Source organism: Camellia sinensis, chromosome 7, assembly GCF_055761805.1.
Source record: "Camellia sinensis isolate YWXY chromosome 7, ASM5576180v1, whole genome shotgun sequence".
Lineage (NCBI taxonomy): Eukaryota > Viridiplantae > Streptophyta > Magnoliopsida > Ericales > Theaceae > Camellia > Camellia sinensis.
In genome coordinates, this window is record NC_138967.1 from 135,968,827 (window position 1) to 135,987,500 (window position 18,674).

At 29.1% G+C, this 18,674-nt stretch overlaps 2 protein-coding genes across 6 annotated transcripts in view; one reads left to right on the plus strand and one right to left on the minus strand.

Moving 5' to 3' along the window:
- Positions 1-9,877: 9,877 nt before the first annotated feature.
- LOC145794788 (uncharacterized) lies at positions 9,878-10,916 on the plus strand. Its single transcript, XM_082877146.1, has 2 exons — positions 9,878-10,718; positions 10,823-10,916. Exons 1-2 carry the CDS (start codon positions 10,115-10,117, stop codon positions 10,846-10,848), a joined length of 630 nt encoding a protein of 209 aa, XP_082733272.1. The 5' UTR covers positions 9,878-10,114; the 3' UTR covers positions 10,849-10,916.
- Positions 10,917-18,032: 7,116 nt separating this feature from the next.
- LOC145795335 (guanine nucleotide exchange factor SPIKE 1-like) overlaps positions 18,033-18,674 on the minus strand; it is a 10,057-nt gene continuing 9,415 nt past the window's right edge. For 4 of the 5 annotated variants that reach the window (XR_014336124.1, XM_082879438.1, XM_082879440.1 and 1 more), the window contains one exon: positions 18,033-18,547. Coding sequence is in view for 3 of the 5 variants with exons in the window: in XM_082879438.1 (XP_082735564.1) it covers positions 18,488-18,547 (60 nt within the window). In the remaining 2 variants the exon portion in view is untranslated. The other variant, XM_082879439.1, reaches the window with a different exon arrangement.

Consider the following 18,674-nt stretch of genomic DNA (forward strand, 5'->3'; position numbering starts at 1 on the left):
GCCATGGTAGAAGATAGAATAAAATTTTAAGATTTCTTTAAATAAAAATTTAAGGGAAAATTTTTTTAAGATCCCTAATATTATGATTTTAGAGGATAAAGGACACCTACAAAGTTCATAATAGCTTAGGTCCCTCAAAAAAAAGATGCGTCCAAAATACCTCACGTCATTCTATCTCTATGATTAACAAAGATAAACTTGGGCTGAATTTCCCTGTGTGATATCTACAGAAATTTGCAAAACTGAAATTTCCCTGCCATTTTAGAGAAATTTGTGAAACCATCACCCTTTGTTCAGTTGATTTTTTCTAACAAAAAACCTAAGCTAAATTTCTCTGTCATTGTAGTGAAATTTATAACAACATTACCCATTATTTAGTTAATTTTCTTTGCCTAAAAACTTAGACTAAATATCTCTTCGTGTGATACATTGAAGAATTTGTATTCAGCTGATTTTATCTAGCTAAAAACCTGTGCTAAATTTCTCTGTTATGCTCATTTTATTTGGCCATCACATACTCACTTAATATTCTCTTGTGCATTTGAATTTCACTTGTCACATTACAACTACTCCCTGGAGATATGGAATTTATTTGAGTTTTTGTTTGTTCATATGTATGTGAAATTTCACTGACCACTTGCCTTTGAGATGTGGAATTTCTCTAGCTATTACTCTCTTGTGTGTAAGTAGAATTCAAAGAAATTTAGAAATCACATAAAAACACAGAGAGCTTCCAAATCAAAATTATCAAGCTCACAAAATAACATATCAAGAAAATATTACACATCAGAGAAATTTACACACTTCACAAATAAAACATCTAATAGAAAGATTTCTCTATGTTAGAATAACTACAATTGAACAACTTGTTCAATTCACATTATATAATTCAGAGAAATTTACAAATCGTACATATATTACAAACTAATCTTATAAACTTAAATTAACTTTAAAAATCACAAAAATAAAAGCAAAAACATATCCAAATCAAAAAAATATAGAATGAAAATCTTATTTGCTAACTATTTCATAAATTGCAATTAATTTTTCCAATCCATAAATCTAACCCGGAGAAATTTACAAATCATAAATATATCTTGAGAAAATTACATCACTGCTCTAATTAAAAAATAACATGGTCAAAGAAAATTAAAAATGACAAAATAGGGGATGAATTGTCATAGATAAATTTCAAGGAATTAAGAATAAACAATCTGTTTCTTAGTGATTTGATCTATCAGCAAAATTCATAAACCACCAAATCCACTACTTCTTCTTCTTCTTCTTCTTTCTCTCTATCTGAAAACTAGCAAACTCATCACCTCTAAACTTTTCTCCCTCTAAAAACTACCAATCCACCATCGGCAACCCTCACTAACACAACACCCTTCACCATCGCCGTCACTTCTTTGTCTCTCTAAACAGAAAAAGAAAAGGGGTATTTTTTTTCAGGTCCCTGGTATTATGATTTTATAGCATAAAGGACACCCAATATTTTCATAATGTCTAAGGTCCATCAACAATATTTTCATAATGTCTAAGGTCCCTCAACCTTGATCCAGAGAAATTTCAGTCCAGAGAAATTTCAGTCCAGAGAAAATTGGTCCAGAGAAATTCTGGCCCAGAGAAATTTGGTCCAGAGAAATTTCAGTCCAGAGAAATTTCAGTCCAAAGAAAATTGGTCCAGAGAAATTCTGGCCCAGAGAAATTTGGTCCAGAGAAATTTCAGTCCAGAGAAATTCTGGCCCAGAGAAATTTGGTCCAGAGAAATTTCAGTCCAGAGAAAATTGGTTAGAGAAATTCTATGAACAGTGACCAGGCGAATTTCTCTGGACCAAATTTCTCTGGATGAGTTTCTCTACTTTTCTTCTCATTCACATCTAACCAGAAAATTTTTCTGCATCACCAAAAAAAAAAAAAAAAAAAAAACAACAACAACAACAACAACCCAGAGAAATTATGTTTTTGGTATTTGCTGGAGAAAATGCTCGTCTTTGACCCGAACAGGCGCATTACAGGTATGATGTAATTTAGTCTTGTGGAACAGTTAACAGAGTCACTATTCGGACCAACAAGTATGGCCAACCAAAGGGGTATGCCTATGTGGAATTCCTTGAAACAGAAGCTGTTCAGGAGGCTCTGCTTCTGAATGAATCTCAACTTCATGGCCGCCAATTGAAGGTATCAGCCAAGCGTACTAATGTCCCTGGGATGAAGCAGTTCCGTCCACGGCGTCCCAACAACCCTTATATGGGTTTCCGATCGAGGAGTGCATATGTGCCACCTTATTTCTACAAAGGGACCTTAGACATCAAAAAATAATTTTGTGGATGTCTTCCATTACGAAAAGTGAGAGAGGGACCCTAGACCGATTTTCCCAAAAGAAAAATATGGGAGAGAGAGAGAGAGGTGTGGATGTAGGTCTGGGTGTGGGTATGGGTGAATTGAGTGCGCTTTGACATGAGGAACTTGAACCAACAAAAAAAAAAAAAAAATTGCAGTGGCCTTCTCCTAGTACTAAAGGTTGAAAAGAGATCTTTCATTAATTTTTCCAAATTTTAACTAGGTAGGGTATTTTACTAATTTATAATATTTATGAATTTATATTTATTTTTGTAATTTTTTCAAGGATTAAATAGGTTTGAATTAAATACTTTAAGTACTTAATGGGTTTTGCTTATTTTTTAGATTTTTTTTAGTGCTTATTTAGTAGAAAATTTTAAATTTTTTTAAAAAAATTAAAATTTTTAGATACAGTTCGACAAGACAAATTGAAATATCATAATTTTTTTTAAAAATTTCAAAAACAATTCAGAAAAGACAAAAATAACCAAAAAATAAGCATTTTGGGGGGGGGTGTGCTTATTTTGGCTTTTTCATTTTTTTATTTTTTTTTTGGATTTTTCCAAAAAAAAAATTACTTTTTAGATTCATATTGACAAGATGGACCAAAAAAGTAAAAAGATTTGACATAATTTTGAAAAAAAAAAAATACTACGGACAAAAAAATCGAAAAAAATATGTTTTTTTTTTTTAGGTTGCCATCAAAAAAGCACTAAATATGTCACGACTCAACCCCAGAGATTTAAGGTTGGAATCGTAACTTACTAACTTATTCTATTTGTAGCAAATTAAATTGCGCAAGCGAAAATAAAAATAATTAAATAGGAAATTACTCCATTACTATTTTGATAAAAGAAAATACATTTATAGGATTTTTATTATTTTATTATTCAGTGACCGACCCTGTGTATAACAAAAGGGAGCAAAAATATAATATAAAAAAAAAAAGGAAAATAAAGACAAAATAATGGTGCAACATCAATCCACGTGCAGGTTCCATTTCGTGAGGTTATGGGTTTCCCCTATATCTCGTCACCTGAAATGATAATAGTTATAAACACACAGTAGAGTGAGAAATATTATGTCAAGAGTATAGAGAATACAAAATAACCATAGATAGTTAGGGGGTGTTTGGCAAGAAAAAAATAGCCTAGTTTAAAATAAAATTCACAAAAAGACATTATAGGCTAAAATAGCTAATAAGACAAAATATCGCATCAAACCCATAATCATTTCACTTTTTCTCTCACAAACATCACATCCAACCACAAAAAAATCCAATCATCTTCCCAAACACAAAAATTTTAGCCTACTAAAATAGCCAAAAACTAAAATAGGCTATTAAAATAACAACTTCCCAAACAAAGCCTTAGTTAAGCCAAAACATTTACATAACTCAATTTGGTAAATAAATCATTTAAGTGACAGAAACTGAAATATAGAAATTATATAAATAAATAACCATAACCACGGTATAGAACAGAACAGAACAGAGGTCAATGGATCCATAACAAACAGAGGACCACAAAGTGGCCAAATAGAGACCAATGGTTATTTAAGTCCTCCAAGACGTGGGACTCCCGTGGTGGTACTTACAAAACATAATTGTTTATAAAGTTATAGTCAAATATTCTTTAAAATTTAAACAGCATATCCGTGAGTTCCATTTTAAATAAATAGAGTTCATAAATGAATCCACGTAACTGAAATATTTATAAAATATAACTTGTATTAATATAACTAATAAAATACAACTTGTATAAAAATAAATTATGGTAAGTCAAAATATAAGTAAAATATATTATGGTAACTCAATGTATAATATAATTCAGCTTAAGATTAAGTCTTACTATTTCCTTTCTATTTTTCCTATCTTTTCGAAACTTTTCTTCCTCCTTTCAGTTTCTCTTTATTTCACTCTCTTATTTCCCTCGTTCCTTTACCTCAGTCGTGGTTCCCCCCTCCCCAATTTCTTATATACATGCAAACTCATGATTTCCTCCATAGGGTGACTCATTCTCCCTAAAGTTAGGTGGCACAAATGGCATCCAACCATCTCTCTTGAGATATTATAATCTAAGTTTATAATCTAGAGTAATTGATTGACCTTATCTCATCAGCAAGTTTATTATTATTATTTATTTTTACTCTAACTTTTACATTTATTTATTTACTCTTTAACTCTAATTTAGCACAATTAGTATTATAATTCTATATTTGTGTTAATTTAGTCCCAAATAATAGTCCATAATTAATCCCATATTTGATAATCCAATGCCAAATTAGACTTATATATTTATTTCTTATTATTTATTTATTTAATAATATTTCACTACATATAATTATAATTATATTTAACTATAAATATTTATGTGGTGTTTAATTAAACGTTTAGGATGTCACAAAATAGATTTTGATTTATATATTTTAAGAATTTAATAAATTCAATTGATAATTTAAGAATTAAGTAGACAATTCAATAATAGTTTAAAATAAAAAGTGTAATAAACTCATTTAGGGGTTGTTTGGGGTGTCTTAAATAAGTGCACTTTTTGTCTTTTTGGACTAAAAAATTGAGGTTGAAAATATGGATGTTTGGGTTAACTTTTAGACTTTTTATGGAAAAATGTGTAATAAAAAATTGTAAAAATTGATTTGTAGGGAAAAATTCGAATTGAGAATTGTGCAGCCGTAATTGATGACTTTTGATGAATAGTGCTAACTTTTTAATTTTTTGAATAATTTTGTGACTTTTTAATTTTTTTACAAGTTTCTAACCTTAGCCTTAGTTTTAAATTGGCACAATTACGTGGGACAGGAGAAAAAGATTACAAATGAATAGAGAATCTTTTCAAATTACATCAGAAATGACAAGTACACAAATTATTACCAATAGATTTGTGAGTTGAACGTGCCAAGTGACCCTTTTTTTAAAAAAAATTCTTCACTTTTTTTTTTTTTTTTTTTTTTTTTTTTTTTTTTTTTTTTTTTTTTAAGTCACTCTCACACACATAAAAAAAAAAATTTATTGGTTAATTCCATGCGTCATGTAGCCATATTCCCTACTGAAATGGATCCTATATCAAGTAATGATTGATTTTATTAAAATTTGTGAGTATGTTAGTAAGATTGTCAGAGGTAGGGTGTTTTAAATAAGTACATTTTTTATTTTTTTAGACTAAAAAGTAGAGAAAAAAAATATGAATGTTTGGGTTAATTTTTTGATTTTTTATGAAAAAATATATATTAAAATATTGTATAAAATTATAAAATTACAAAATTACCCATTGTTGACACAAGCATCAGTACTGCGCAGTGCACTTTCTGTCTTTTTTCAATTTTATTTTATTTTTTTAATTTTTTTTTATGGCATGTATGGCTACAAGTGTGCCACGTTTTCAAACCACTTAGGATGTGTGGCTGCACAGTTTTGTGCAGCGCCGTTTTATTCTTTTTTTTTTCAATTGATAGATTTCTCGTCAAAAAAGAGGTAAATAGTATGAACTTTTTTACTTTTTTAGTGACTTTTTAAATTTTTTTTGATGATATCAAACCAGTCCTTAGTAAATGTGTAAGTATCTCTAGCATTGTTGTTTATCATATCTCATAATGTTACTTAATCATCTAACATAAATTCGTAAACTCGACTTCTTTCATCAATTACAACATAGTTGGGACACTACGTGACAGTATTCCAAGATCAACCAATAACTTTTTCCCAAAAAACTCTCTCTCCTTTCAACTAGTCAATTCATTACACATTTATCGCTCCTTAAGCGTGTTGATGTAGTGCTCTAACTTAGTTTTGAAATAGTGAAACTTATCATCTTTTTGTCTATTTTTAGAAGACAAGTAAATACTTGTCATTTAATGAGTGGTGTTTTGAAAAGTTGGTAAAAAAGTTGACTTTTTAGTTTTTTTAGCCTATTTCATATTTTTATGGGTAAAAAATGTGAGAGGCAATGTGACCTAAAATGGGTAAAAAGCTAAAAGCTAGCCTTTTATTTTTCCTTCCCAAAACACCCTGAATTGTGTGGAGCAATACTCTATAACCAACCAATAACTTCTCTTTTGTCACACACTTGCACAAGCAAAGCCTCATATATTTATTTTGTTTTAATAATATATACAATTTTTAATATATAAATTTAATTTTTATAAAATTAATATAATTAAAAAATATCAACATTTATATTTAATAAAATTTACACAATAAAAAACTCACTATGGTTGGAGCATTTTGAAATTTTTATTTGTAAATATAAAAACTAGTTTGATAGAAATAAATACAAAAATATATTTAAAAAATTCTCAAAAATTAAAAGAAAAATGATATACAAATGATGATTTATTTTTATTTTTATTTTTGAAAAATAACCAATAAATCATATTTTCTTCTTAACATTGCTATCAAGTTTCAATCGGCAGGGGGACCCAGCACCCCCACCTCCACGTAGGGGGCTATGAGATCAAGGCAAAAAAATAAATAAATAAATAAATTTTTTGAACCAATCAAAAAACAGTAGGGGTGGTAAGGGTCACCCCCATTGGGATCTTAGTCTTTTTCTAAGTTTCAATATGGAGAAATACCTTCTATTTTTCGTAACATATTTCTAGAAAGTTCATGTGTTGTTTCAAGAAAGATTTGCTTCAGTTCCCCCATGATAACCGTTTAGTAGCCATAAGGAAAAAAATTTAGCTCAAGTTCTTTTAGACTTCCAACGTCATTTTCAGATCAAAGACCCCAACAACACTAATAGTTTGTTATTGTTAGCATTTGTGCTTTCGAAAATCAATTTATTGATTTTATTAATTGATTATATAAATTACTTGGCATTTTATATTTTGCATTTTGTATGTTATTATAGATAATGTTATATTTAATGTTACATATGATGTGAACATAAGGTTCCTTGGGTAACATTGTAGAAAAACATGCTAATAGTTAATGAACCAAAAGCTGGGAGTTATGATTTTTCGGTGCCTTGTAGACCCAATTAATGTTCTAGGCTATGGGTGTTGATTGGGCGTCGCACTATTATGGCCTACACTTGTTTTGCTGCTATATGATAGAATGATTAACTCCATCATTGAGGTAGTGACCTTAAGCAAATAGGTGGGTGTTATGCAATAAGTACATGCACTGAACATGATCGGTTTTAAGAACACCTATGGAATGATCACTATCAATTTAAAAGGTAGTTCTATTACAATACACTTATTTTCCTTTGACCTGAGAGGCTTGTATAAATTAATTATCTATTCATTTAACTTTGACATTGTCAATCGCTGACGCCGAATCAAAGGCTATATACGGACATGTTGGGTTATGTGAGTGGTAATTAATTTATATAAGTGCTTAACATGGAATCCACCATTCTCAAGTGAGAAAGTATATTCAAGCAATTTTTCCTATTAACATTGGACCAAAAGAAAACCGGCCGGTTACTGTTTCGTAAAAATATTTTATACATATATAATTATAAAAATACTATTTTTGGAAAATGCTTTTAGGGTCCAATTAGTAGAAGGAAAAATTTAGAATTCGGTTACATGAGTTAGGGCTTTTGATAGTGATAAATTTGTTCATACCTAATAGCTCATGTAGAATATAGTTTGGTGGAAGGAAATTTGTGATTAATTGTAAGAAAGGGCCTCACTTGTAATTCTCTACTTTTAGGGGTTTAATTGTAATGTGTTGATGGACATTATTGCAATTAGTGGAAGTTCTATATTATCTGTTTAAAAGATAATTAATGAAAAATTGGATAAGTTGTATCCTGTATATTTAAAATAAAAGATACATCTTTTATTTTATCCCCACAACTAAAAGATAGAGATCCCTAAGGATCCCACCTACATGCAAACTCTATCATGTGTTGTGTATATATATCAGATGTATTTGATACAAAAAAAAATTGGCCATCAGAATTTTTAAGGTCTGTAAAAAAAATATATACACAAAAATAAATCAAAGAGGGTGCAAGGTGAATCACTTTGGAGGCGAGACACTTGGATCGCTTGGTAAGGTATTATCAACAACTCACTTGGAGAAAGTATTTTAGATTGTGTAATTAGATGGTGTTTCTTTGAAAAAGTGTTTTTAAAATAAATTATTTTTCCGCAAACTTTCATTGGTATCAGAGCCATCCACTTTGATTGCATGAATCTATATTTTTGTTTTTTATTGTTTGATAAAAATATTGAATATTCAATGTTGTCTTCCATAATAGTTGATTATATAATTTATGAATATATAATCTATATTTTCTTGTATTAATCACAAAAGAAAAGGACCGAAATAGTATTAAAAAAAAAAAAAAACACGTACTGTTTAATCGGTGAAAACAGTGTACCTCAATTTTTGTGTTTATTAGGGATTGGCCTAAAAGGCATTCACATGGTATCATTATTTTATTTTTATTATCTATTTTTGCTTACTGTTGATGCATGTTCTATATTACAAAAATTATAGAAATATGCTATGGGATTATGTAATATTATATACAACATGTTAAGTAGAACTTGTAGTATATTGTTATTTTAAATAACATGATTTATTTATATTGATGAATTTTAATTCCATGATTAAATATTCTAACATGTTTTATTTTATGAATTACAATGAGATGTTGTCATGTAGAATTAATGTTTTATCATGCTTTAGACATGCCATAGTTGGTGGGAGGTTGTTCAGTTGATAAAAATCTTTGTAGATTTTCTCTCAAAAATTATTTTCTGTTGATAGATATAACCATATTCATGATTATATATATATATATATATATATTTGTGGGTTTCATGTTACTTATGATAACATTAAAATTAATTTGCTAATTTATAGGGATAAATTAGTTATAAATGTTATTGGTACCCCATTTTAATTATTAAGTGTTAAATAGGATTGTTTTAAGAAAAATAATGCCTATGGCCCTCCATTGTTGATAAATAAAAATTCTGATTAATTGAGATTCAAATGATACCAAAAGGGTCAGTTGGGTTTTAATTAATTAGTTTGTTTTATTTATTTTGTAAAGAGTATAAGTGTGACTAGTGGGAGTGTCGGCTAAAATGAAGGCATAATCTTACATGTTCATGCTATATATCTAGACAATGGTTTGCACTTAGACAAATACTATATGGTAACCAAAAGGTGTCATATGAGTTGATTTGGAGGCCAAAAGAAAAATTGGGAGTCATAAATAAATTTAATTTTTCTAAAAGAAAAATTAAAAAAAAAAAAATGTTAACATGAGATGATATTATGATGGGTAGTAGCTACCCACCCATTCAAGGTATGTTCACTTATTTCAAAAGAAATTTTTGTACATGCAGGATTGGTTTCCCAATGCTCACTATGAATGTTTTAAATATAAATATTATATTCGTGGGGTTATAAATTGTTTGAATAAAAATTCTAGTGAGCATTACCATAGTAGATTCAAAATCCCGCATCCTATGGATTTATATACAATGCAACACTTATATTCTTCTAACACATGTTTTAATTTTTAACATATGTAGTTAAAAATGAACAACTTTAATCCTTTGTCCAAAATTCTTGATGATAATCGTTTGACTGGATCAAACTATGTGGACTGGAAGAGAAATTTAACAATTGTCCTCACTGCTGAAAAATTGAACCATGTCCTAACCACTGATCCACCTGCGCTTCCTGAGGCGGATGCCACTGATGAACAACGTGAGGCTGTTAGGAAGTGGCATGAGGCAGATGATGTTGCAAAATGCTACATACTGACCTCAATGACCAATGTGTTGCAAAAGCAGCATGAGGGTGTTCCTACTGCAAAAAGACATGATGGTTAACTTGAAAGAAATGTTTGGAGAACAAAGCAGAAGTGCACGCCAAACAGCCATGAAAGGTTTGATGTCCACTAAAATGGTGGAAGGTACTCCAGTACGGGAACATGTTCTAAAAATGATATCTTTCATTAACATACTGGAAACTTTGGGTGCAAATATTGATGGTGAAACTAAAATTGATGCGATACTTTCATCTTTACTAGATTCTTATAATCAGTTTATTTTGAATTACAATATGAATAAGATGATTGTTGCACCATCAGAGCTGCTCAATATGTTGCAAGCATCAGAAGATCTTATTAAAAAGAGCCAACCCACTGTAATGATGGGTGAAAAGGAAAGTCCTAGAAAATTCAAGCCTAAGGGCAAGAACAATTTTAATAAGAAACCAATGGACTCCAAATTCTCTGAAAAAACACTAGGTGTTTTTAAAAATGGCATAGATAAGAAGAAAAGCAAAGGAAATTGTTTCCATTGTAGAAAGCTTGGCCATTGGAAGAGAAACTGCCGTCAGTATTTGGCAACACTGAAAAAGGACAAACCTTCAGAAGGTATGTTGAATCTGTTTGTTATTGAAACCAATTTATTGATTGGTCCTCCTAAAGCTTGGTGTGTAGACTCTGGTGCGACCTCACATATTTGCAATATGTTGCAGGGGTTCAAGGAGACCAGAAGGCTTAATGAAGGGGAGATGCTAATAAAGTTGGGAACAAGTGCAACAGTTGCTGTAGTTTCCATAGGATTTATTTATTTTTTTATTTGGAATTATCATTTAATAGAACTCTAGTTTTAGAAGATTGTCTATTTATGCCAGACATTCGTAGAAATTTATTTTCTGTTTCAAAGTTATTTTCGTTGGGATATTGTTTTTCCTTTTCTTCAAAAAGTTGTTATTAAGTGCAATAATAAATTTGTGGCTTCTGGCATTTTAATAGAAGGTCTTTACTTTATTAGTTCTATTGATAATTCCATTAATTGTGTTGAGAATGATACATCCACCGGTATGTTACCCCTTAAAAGAAAAAGGGATGTTAATCAAACTTACACGTGGCACTTGAAACTCGGCCATATCAATTTAGAACGTCTAAATAGATTGGTCAAGGATGGACCTTTAGATTTTTCTTTTTTTTTGAAAATTGAGCCCTATCCAATTTGTGAGCCCTGCTTGCAAGAAAAAAATATCTAAAATTCCATTTCTGGGAAAAGGAATTAGAGCCATAGAAGTTTTGGAATTAATACACACAGATGTTTGTGGTCTAATAAATCACATAGTAAGAGGTGGTTTTTACCATTTCATTACATTCACCGATGATTATTCTAGGTATGATTATTTGTACCTAATGAAACATAAGTCTGAATCCTTTGAAAAGTTCAAGGAATTTCGTAGCAACTTGGAAAAAGTATCAAAGCTCTTTGATCAAATCGTGGGGAGAATACCTTTTATATAAATTTTGAAATTATTTAAAAGAGAATGGTATTAAATACATGTGTAATTGGTTTTGAGTGCAAGTGGGAGAATGTTAGCATTTGTGCCTTCAAAAACCAATTTATTTACTTTATTAATTGATTATATAAATTGCTTGGCATTTTATATTTTGCATTTTGTATGTTATTATGGGTAATGTTATATTTAATGTTACATATGATGTGAACATAAGGTCTCTTGGGTAACATTGTAGAAAAACATGCTAATGGTTAATGAACCAAAAGCTGGGAATTATGATTTTTCGGTGCCTTGTAGACCCAATTAATGTTCTAGGCTATGGGTGTTGATTGGGCGTTGCACTATTATGGCCTACACTTGTTTTGCTACTATATGATAGAATGATTAACTCCATCATTGAGTTAGTAACCTTAAGCAAATAGGTGGGTGTTATGCAATAAGTACATGCACTGAACAAGATCGATTTTAAGAACACCTATGGAATGATCACTATCAGTTTAAAAGGTAGTTCTATTACAATACACTTATTTTCCTTTGACCTGAGAGGCTTGTATAAATTAATTATCTATTCATTTAACTTTGACATTGTCAATCGCTGACGCCGAATCAAAGGCTATATACGGACATGTTGGGTTATGTGAGTGGTAATTAATTTATATAGGTGCTTAACATAGAATCCACCATTCTCAAGTGAGAAAGTATATTCAAGCAATTTTTTCTATTAACATTGGACCAAAAGAAAACCGGCCGGTTACTGTTTCGTAAAAATATTTTATACATATATAATTATAAAAATACTATTTTTGGAAAATGCTTTTAGGGTCCAATTAGTAGAAGGAAAAATTTAGAATTCAGTTACATGAGTTAGGGCTTTTGATAGTGACAAATTTGTCCATACCTAATAGCTCATGTGGAATATAGTTTGGTGGAAGGAAATTTGTGATTAATTGTAAGAAAGGGCCTCACTTGTAATTCTCTACTTTTAGGGGTTTAATTGTAATGTGTTGATGGACATTATTGCAATTAGTGGAAGTTCTATATTATCTGTTTAAAAGATAATTAATGAAAAATTGGATAAGTTGTATCCTGTATATTTAAAATAAAAGATACATCTTTTATTTTATCCCCACAACTAAAAGATAGAGATCCCTAAGGATCCCACCTACATGCAAACTCTATAATGTGTTGTGCATATATATCAGATGTATTTGATACAAAAAAAAATTGGCCATCAGAATTTTTAAGGTCTGTAAAAAAAATATATACACAAAAATAAATCAAAGAGGGTGCAAGGTGAATCACTTTGGAGGCGAGACACTTGGATCGCTTGGTGAGGTATTATCAACAACTCACTTGGAGAAGATATTTTAGATTGTGTAATTAGGTGGTGTTTCTTTGAAAAAGTGTTTTTAAAATAAATTATTTTTCCGCAAACTTTCAGTTATGCCATCTTTGGAATGATTTTAAAATTTTAACATTCAACTTTTTTATTTACATATCAGTTTTTTTTTATAAAATTCATGTTTTTAGAATCTCTCATCATGATCTATCAAACATATGAAATTCAAAAATAAATAAATAAATAAATAAAATTTCACTGACCCAAGTTGGAAAATTTTCACTAAAATCAGTTAAATGTCACTGTAATTGACTTTAAGTTTCACTGACAAAATTACTTAGAGAAATTTTAAAATTGCTTATTTTCTCTTAGAGAAATTTTATGAATTGCTTATTTTCTTTCAAAGAAATTTTAGAAATTAAACAATTGAGAAGTCAGCAAAATCTCTTTGACTTTTAGTTAGAAAATTCAGTGATTTTTTTTTTCTTTCAAAATTTCATATTCATCATGAATCTTGTTTGATAGATCTCAATGAGATAATTCCAAAAATATAAAATTTTTACAAAATACGGAGTTTCAAATAAAAAGTTACGAAATTTTAAAGTTATGAAATACATTTAAAAAATACAACTGGCCTACAAAAAAGAGAGGATGCTGAAATTTCGTGGTATCAAATGTTAAAAGGGCATTCTTGACATTTACATTGAAGTTTGTCCTTATCTTTATAGAATTTCAAATCTTAGGATTTTACCTAGTAAACAAATTGTGGTTGTTCTTAAACTCTTACATAAATATGTAGAGGGATACCTTTCTAATTTTTCCTTATTTGGGTGGCTATTATGCAGCTAAATGCGTCCATTTCGGAGCCCATTTTGATAATTCGAACCATTTATATTTTATTAAAACTTTAATACTTTAAATCACAATTATTATTTATTTTTGTAGATACAAATGTGAGTGGATGAATGGGTAAATGATATTCGATTAACTTGATTTTTTTGCAGACATGTTCTACTCGATATATTCTAAAATGTGAACGGTCCAGATTATCAAAATGCTTCTTAGTGATTTGATCTATCAACAAAATTCATAAACTACAAAATCCACCACCTCTTCTTCTTCTTCTTTCTGTCTCTCTGAAAACTAGCAAACTCATCACCTCTAAACTTTTCTCCCTCTAAAAAGTACCAACCCACCACAGGCGATCCTCACTAACGCAACACATTTTTAGATTTGTGTCGACAAGATGGACCGAAAAAGTAACAAGTTTTGACATAACTTTGAAAAAAAAATCACTAAAGACAAAAAAAAAATGGAAAAAATATGTGATTTTTTTTTTTTTAAGGTTGCCATCAAAAAAGCACAAAATAGATTTTGATTTATATATTTTAAGAATTTAATAAATTCAATTGATAATTTAGAGATTAAGTAGTCAATAATTCAAAATAAAAAGTGTAATAAACCCATTTAAATTTAAATTGGCGAAAAAGATTACAAATGAATAGAGAATCTTTTCAAATTACATCAGAAATGACAAGTACAAAAATTATTACCAAGACATAAACAGATTTGTGAGTTGAATGTACCAAATTACCTTCTTTTTCTTCACTCTTCTTTTTCTCTTCCTCAAGTCACTCTCACTCACATAAAAAATTATTGGTTAGTTTTCAGCGTTATGTGGTCATATTTTTTACTAATCATAATTCACTATATCCACTCATGTTACTTAATCACTTAATATAAATTCGTAAATTCGACTTTCTCCATCAATTACAACACTGTTGGGGCACCACCTGACGGTATCCCAAGATCAACTAATAACTTCTTCCCCCATACTCTCTCTCTCTCCTATCAACTAGTCTACTCATTACACATTCATTACTTCTCCAACATGTTGATGTGGTACCCCAACTTGGTTTTGAAACAGTGAAACCTATCATCTTTTTGTCCCTTTTTAGGAGACAACTAAATACTTGTCTTTGAATGAATTGTGTAGAGCAATACTCCATAACCAACAAATAACTTATCCTTTGTCACACACTTGCACAAGCAAAGCCTCATATATTTATTTTATTTTAATAATATATACAATTTTTAATATATAAATTTAATTTTTATAAATTAATATCATTAAAAAATATCAACATTAAATATATTTAAGAAAATTTGCACAATAAAAAACTCACTATGGTTGGAGCATTTTCAAATTTTTATTTGTAAATATAAAAACTAGTTTGATAAAAATAAATACAAAAATATATTTTAAAAATTCTCAAAAATTAAAAGAAAAATAATGTACAAATGATGTTTTCTTTTGTTTATTTATTTTGAAAAATAACCAATGAATCATAAAAAAAATAAAATTTCACTGATCCAAGTAGGAGAAATTTCACTAAAATTAGTTAAATGTCACTGTAATTGACTTTAAGTTTCATCGACAAAATTACTTAGAAAAATTTCAAAATTGCTTGTTTTCTCTTAGAGAAATTTTATGAATTGCTTATTTTCTCTCAAAGAAATTTTAGAAATTAAACAATTGAGAAGTCAGCAAAATTTCTTTGACTTTTAGCTAGAAAAATCAGTGAATTTTTTTTTTCTTTTCAAAATTTCATATTCATCATGAATCTTGTTTGATAAATCTCAATGAGATGATTCCAAAAATATAAATTTTTACAAAATACGAAGTTTCAAATAAAAAGTTAAGAAATTTTAAAGTTATGAAATACATTCCAAAAATACAACTAATCTACAGTAAAGAGAGAATGTGCTGAAATTTTGTGGTACCAAATGTTAAAAAGGGCATTCTTGACATTTATATTGAAGTTTGTCCTTATCTTCATAAAATTTCAAATCTTAGGGATTTTACCTAGTAAACAAATTGTGATTGTTCTTAAACTCTTACATAAATATAGAGAGGGATACCTTCCTTATTTTCCTTTATTTGGAGTGACTGCTATGCAGTGAAATGAGCCCATTTTGAGGCTTATTTTGATAATTCGAACTATTCACATTTGATAATACATCAAATAGAACATATTTGCAAAAAATCAAGTTAATCGAATTTCGTTTATCGATTCATCCACTCACATTTGTATTAATTTTAATACTTTAAATCACAATTATTATTTATTTTTGTAGATACAAATGTAAGTGGATGAATGGGTAAACGATATCCGATTAACTTGATTTTTTGCAGAGATGTTTTACTTGATGTATTCGAAAGTGTAAACGGTTCGAATTATCGAAATAAATATTTTTAATCTAAGTAAAATAATATTTAAAAAAATTAGTAAAACATCTCTTCAACTTTTAACAATAAAAGAGATATAATATGTTTTTTTCTTACTAGTTAAGTTCCTTCAATAATATTATTAGGTAAATTTTAATTCGTCATAGAAAAATCTCACAAATTTCTCTATAACAACTTGAAATTTCTCTGTGAAATTTCTTTTTGAAGGGTCAAAAATTTTTTGTGAAAACAAATTTCTTTGTAAAGATAAATTTTGGTGCTAAAATTTTCCCGTGCTAAAATTTCTCTGAAAAAATGTTGAGAGACCCCAATTACTATGAAAATATTAAATATCATTTATCTTATAAAATCTTAATATCAGTTATTAGAAAAATAAAACAAATCCAAATCTGTGAAAATTTTACTAATGACATTTCACAAAGAATAGTTTATTAACTGCTATGAATAGATGCAAAATGCTTCTCATAAAAGCTAGCTTTTAAGATAAATTAGTGGTAAATCTGTTTAGTACAACTTTAAACAAGCTGTGAAAAAACTAAGAACTTGTTTGGTGAACAAGCTGTCAAATAGTTTTTTCGCTGCATAATTGTACAAAATACCAATGCCCAAAAGAATTACATTAACAAACATTTAACAGAGTATGGTCTGGACTGAAAACTAGTAATCTTAGTGTAAGAATAAAAAGGCAAAAACAATAAAAATTAATAACAAAGGAACAGATATATAAAAGTAATAATTATAATGATGAACCACACAATGAATCTTTCACTTCTCTTTTTCTTTCTTTTTTTTGAGGGGGATGGCGCATCATAACTTAATTAAGGCAGAGCCATATGTTAGGATAAGTTAACTTGTATTTTAACATTGTTCAAATTTCACAAACATTTTTTTTTAAGTATTCTAATTTCACAAAATTAGCACTTAAAAAAGTAGACAACAACACATGCGATTGTGAATGTACATTAGACATGTGACATTTTTGTTCCTTTATTTGCTCTTTTGGCCAAGTCTTCTTCATTGCTTTAGTACATGCATATTGGTTGATGCATAATATACATATTGGTTCTTAAGAGCTCCACAATCTCATGTGTGCTGTCTTAAAAAAAAAACCAGAGAAATAAAAGTTTGGCAATCTGGTACAGCCTAAAGAAAGAAACATTAAATACCAAGAGTAATGTGAGTTCCGACTACTAGTGATGAAACCTCTTTCTTGTCATCAATCGCGTAATATACTTCACTTTGCTTCTTGTTGGTTTTCTAAAAACAATTTTTAGAAAATTCTACTTTCTAATTTTCAGTATTTTTTTTTATTTTTACTGAATTTTTTAAATATTTTAAACAATTTTTTTACTTTTTTAAATACACTTTACTTAGATGTATCTAAAAAATAAAATATATATATAAAAATATTTTAAAAAATTAATAAATATATAAAAATATACTGAATTCTCGTATTTTTTTTATATATTTTTGATATTTAGTAAGTTTTTAAAAAAAAAATTCACAAAAATTATACTTTTTATATATATTTATGTTACGTGTATTTAAAAATTAAAAAAATTACTTAAAATATTTTTAAAAATTCAATAAAAACAAAAAAATACAAAAAACTAGAAAGTAAAATTTTTTAAAAAGTGTTTTTAGAAAACCAAAAACAAGCAAAGTGAAGTATATTACGCATTAGCCATTGATGACAAGAAAGAGGTTTCATCACTAGTAGTCGGAACTCACATTACTCTTGGTATTTAATGTTTCTTCCTTTAGGGCGTACCAGATTGCAAAGCTTTTATTTCTCTGGTTCTTTTTTAAGACAACACATGAGATTGTGGAGCTCTTTAAGAACCAATATGTGTATTATGCATCAACCAATATGCCTGTACTAAAGCAATGAAGAAGACTTGGCCAAAAGAGCAAATAAAGGAACAAAAATGTCACATGTCTAATGTACATTATCTATGAACCACTAGAAATGAGGGGTAATTAGATAAAGCAACAGAACGAGGTCCAACACATAAGAAGACTTGATGTCTGCCACACCTGGAGTGAGTCCTCTGTATAGCCTTCTTTAACTTTGTTCAAGTTTGATATTTCGACAACAACAGAACTTCCACTCGAGTAACCAGGCTTCCCATCTAAGGCAATCTTTGCACTTGATTCAGAAACACCATCCTGGGAACTTGACCCAGAGACACTAGGAGCCAGAGGACTACTGGAAGAAGCTGACGCACCAGAAGCAGCAGCAATGTTGTTATCGAATAATGGAACAATGGCCCAGGCAAATGACTCTTTATAAGGCATGATTTGAGACCACTTGTAGTTTCTGCTTTTCTCTCTTGGTAAGGTGAACCTGTTGAGTAAAAATGAATGAAATCACCAAACAAAGGATATAAACTGTCTGTTTTTGGCATAAAAAAACAATAAATTTAAATCCGTTGACAAATACACATCTAGTTTTGAACAACATTAGTTAACTT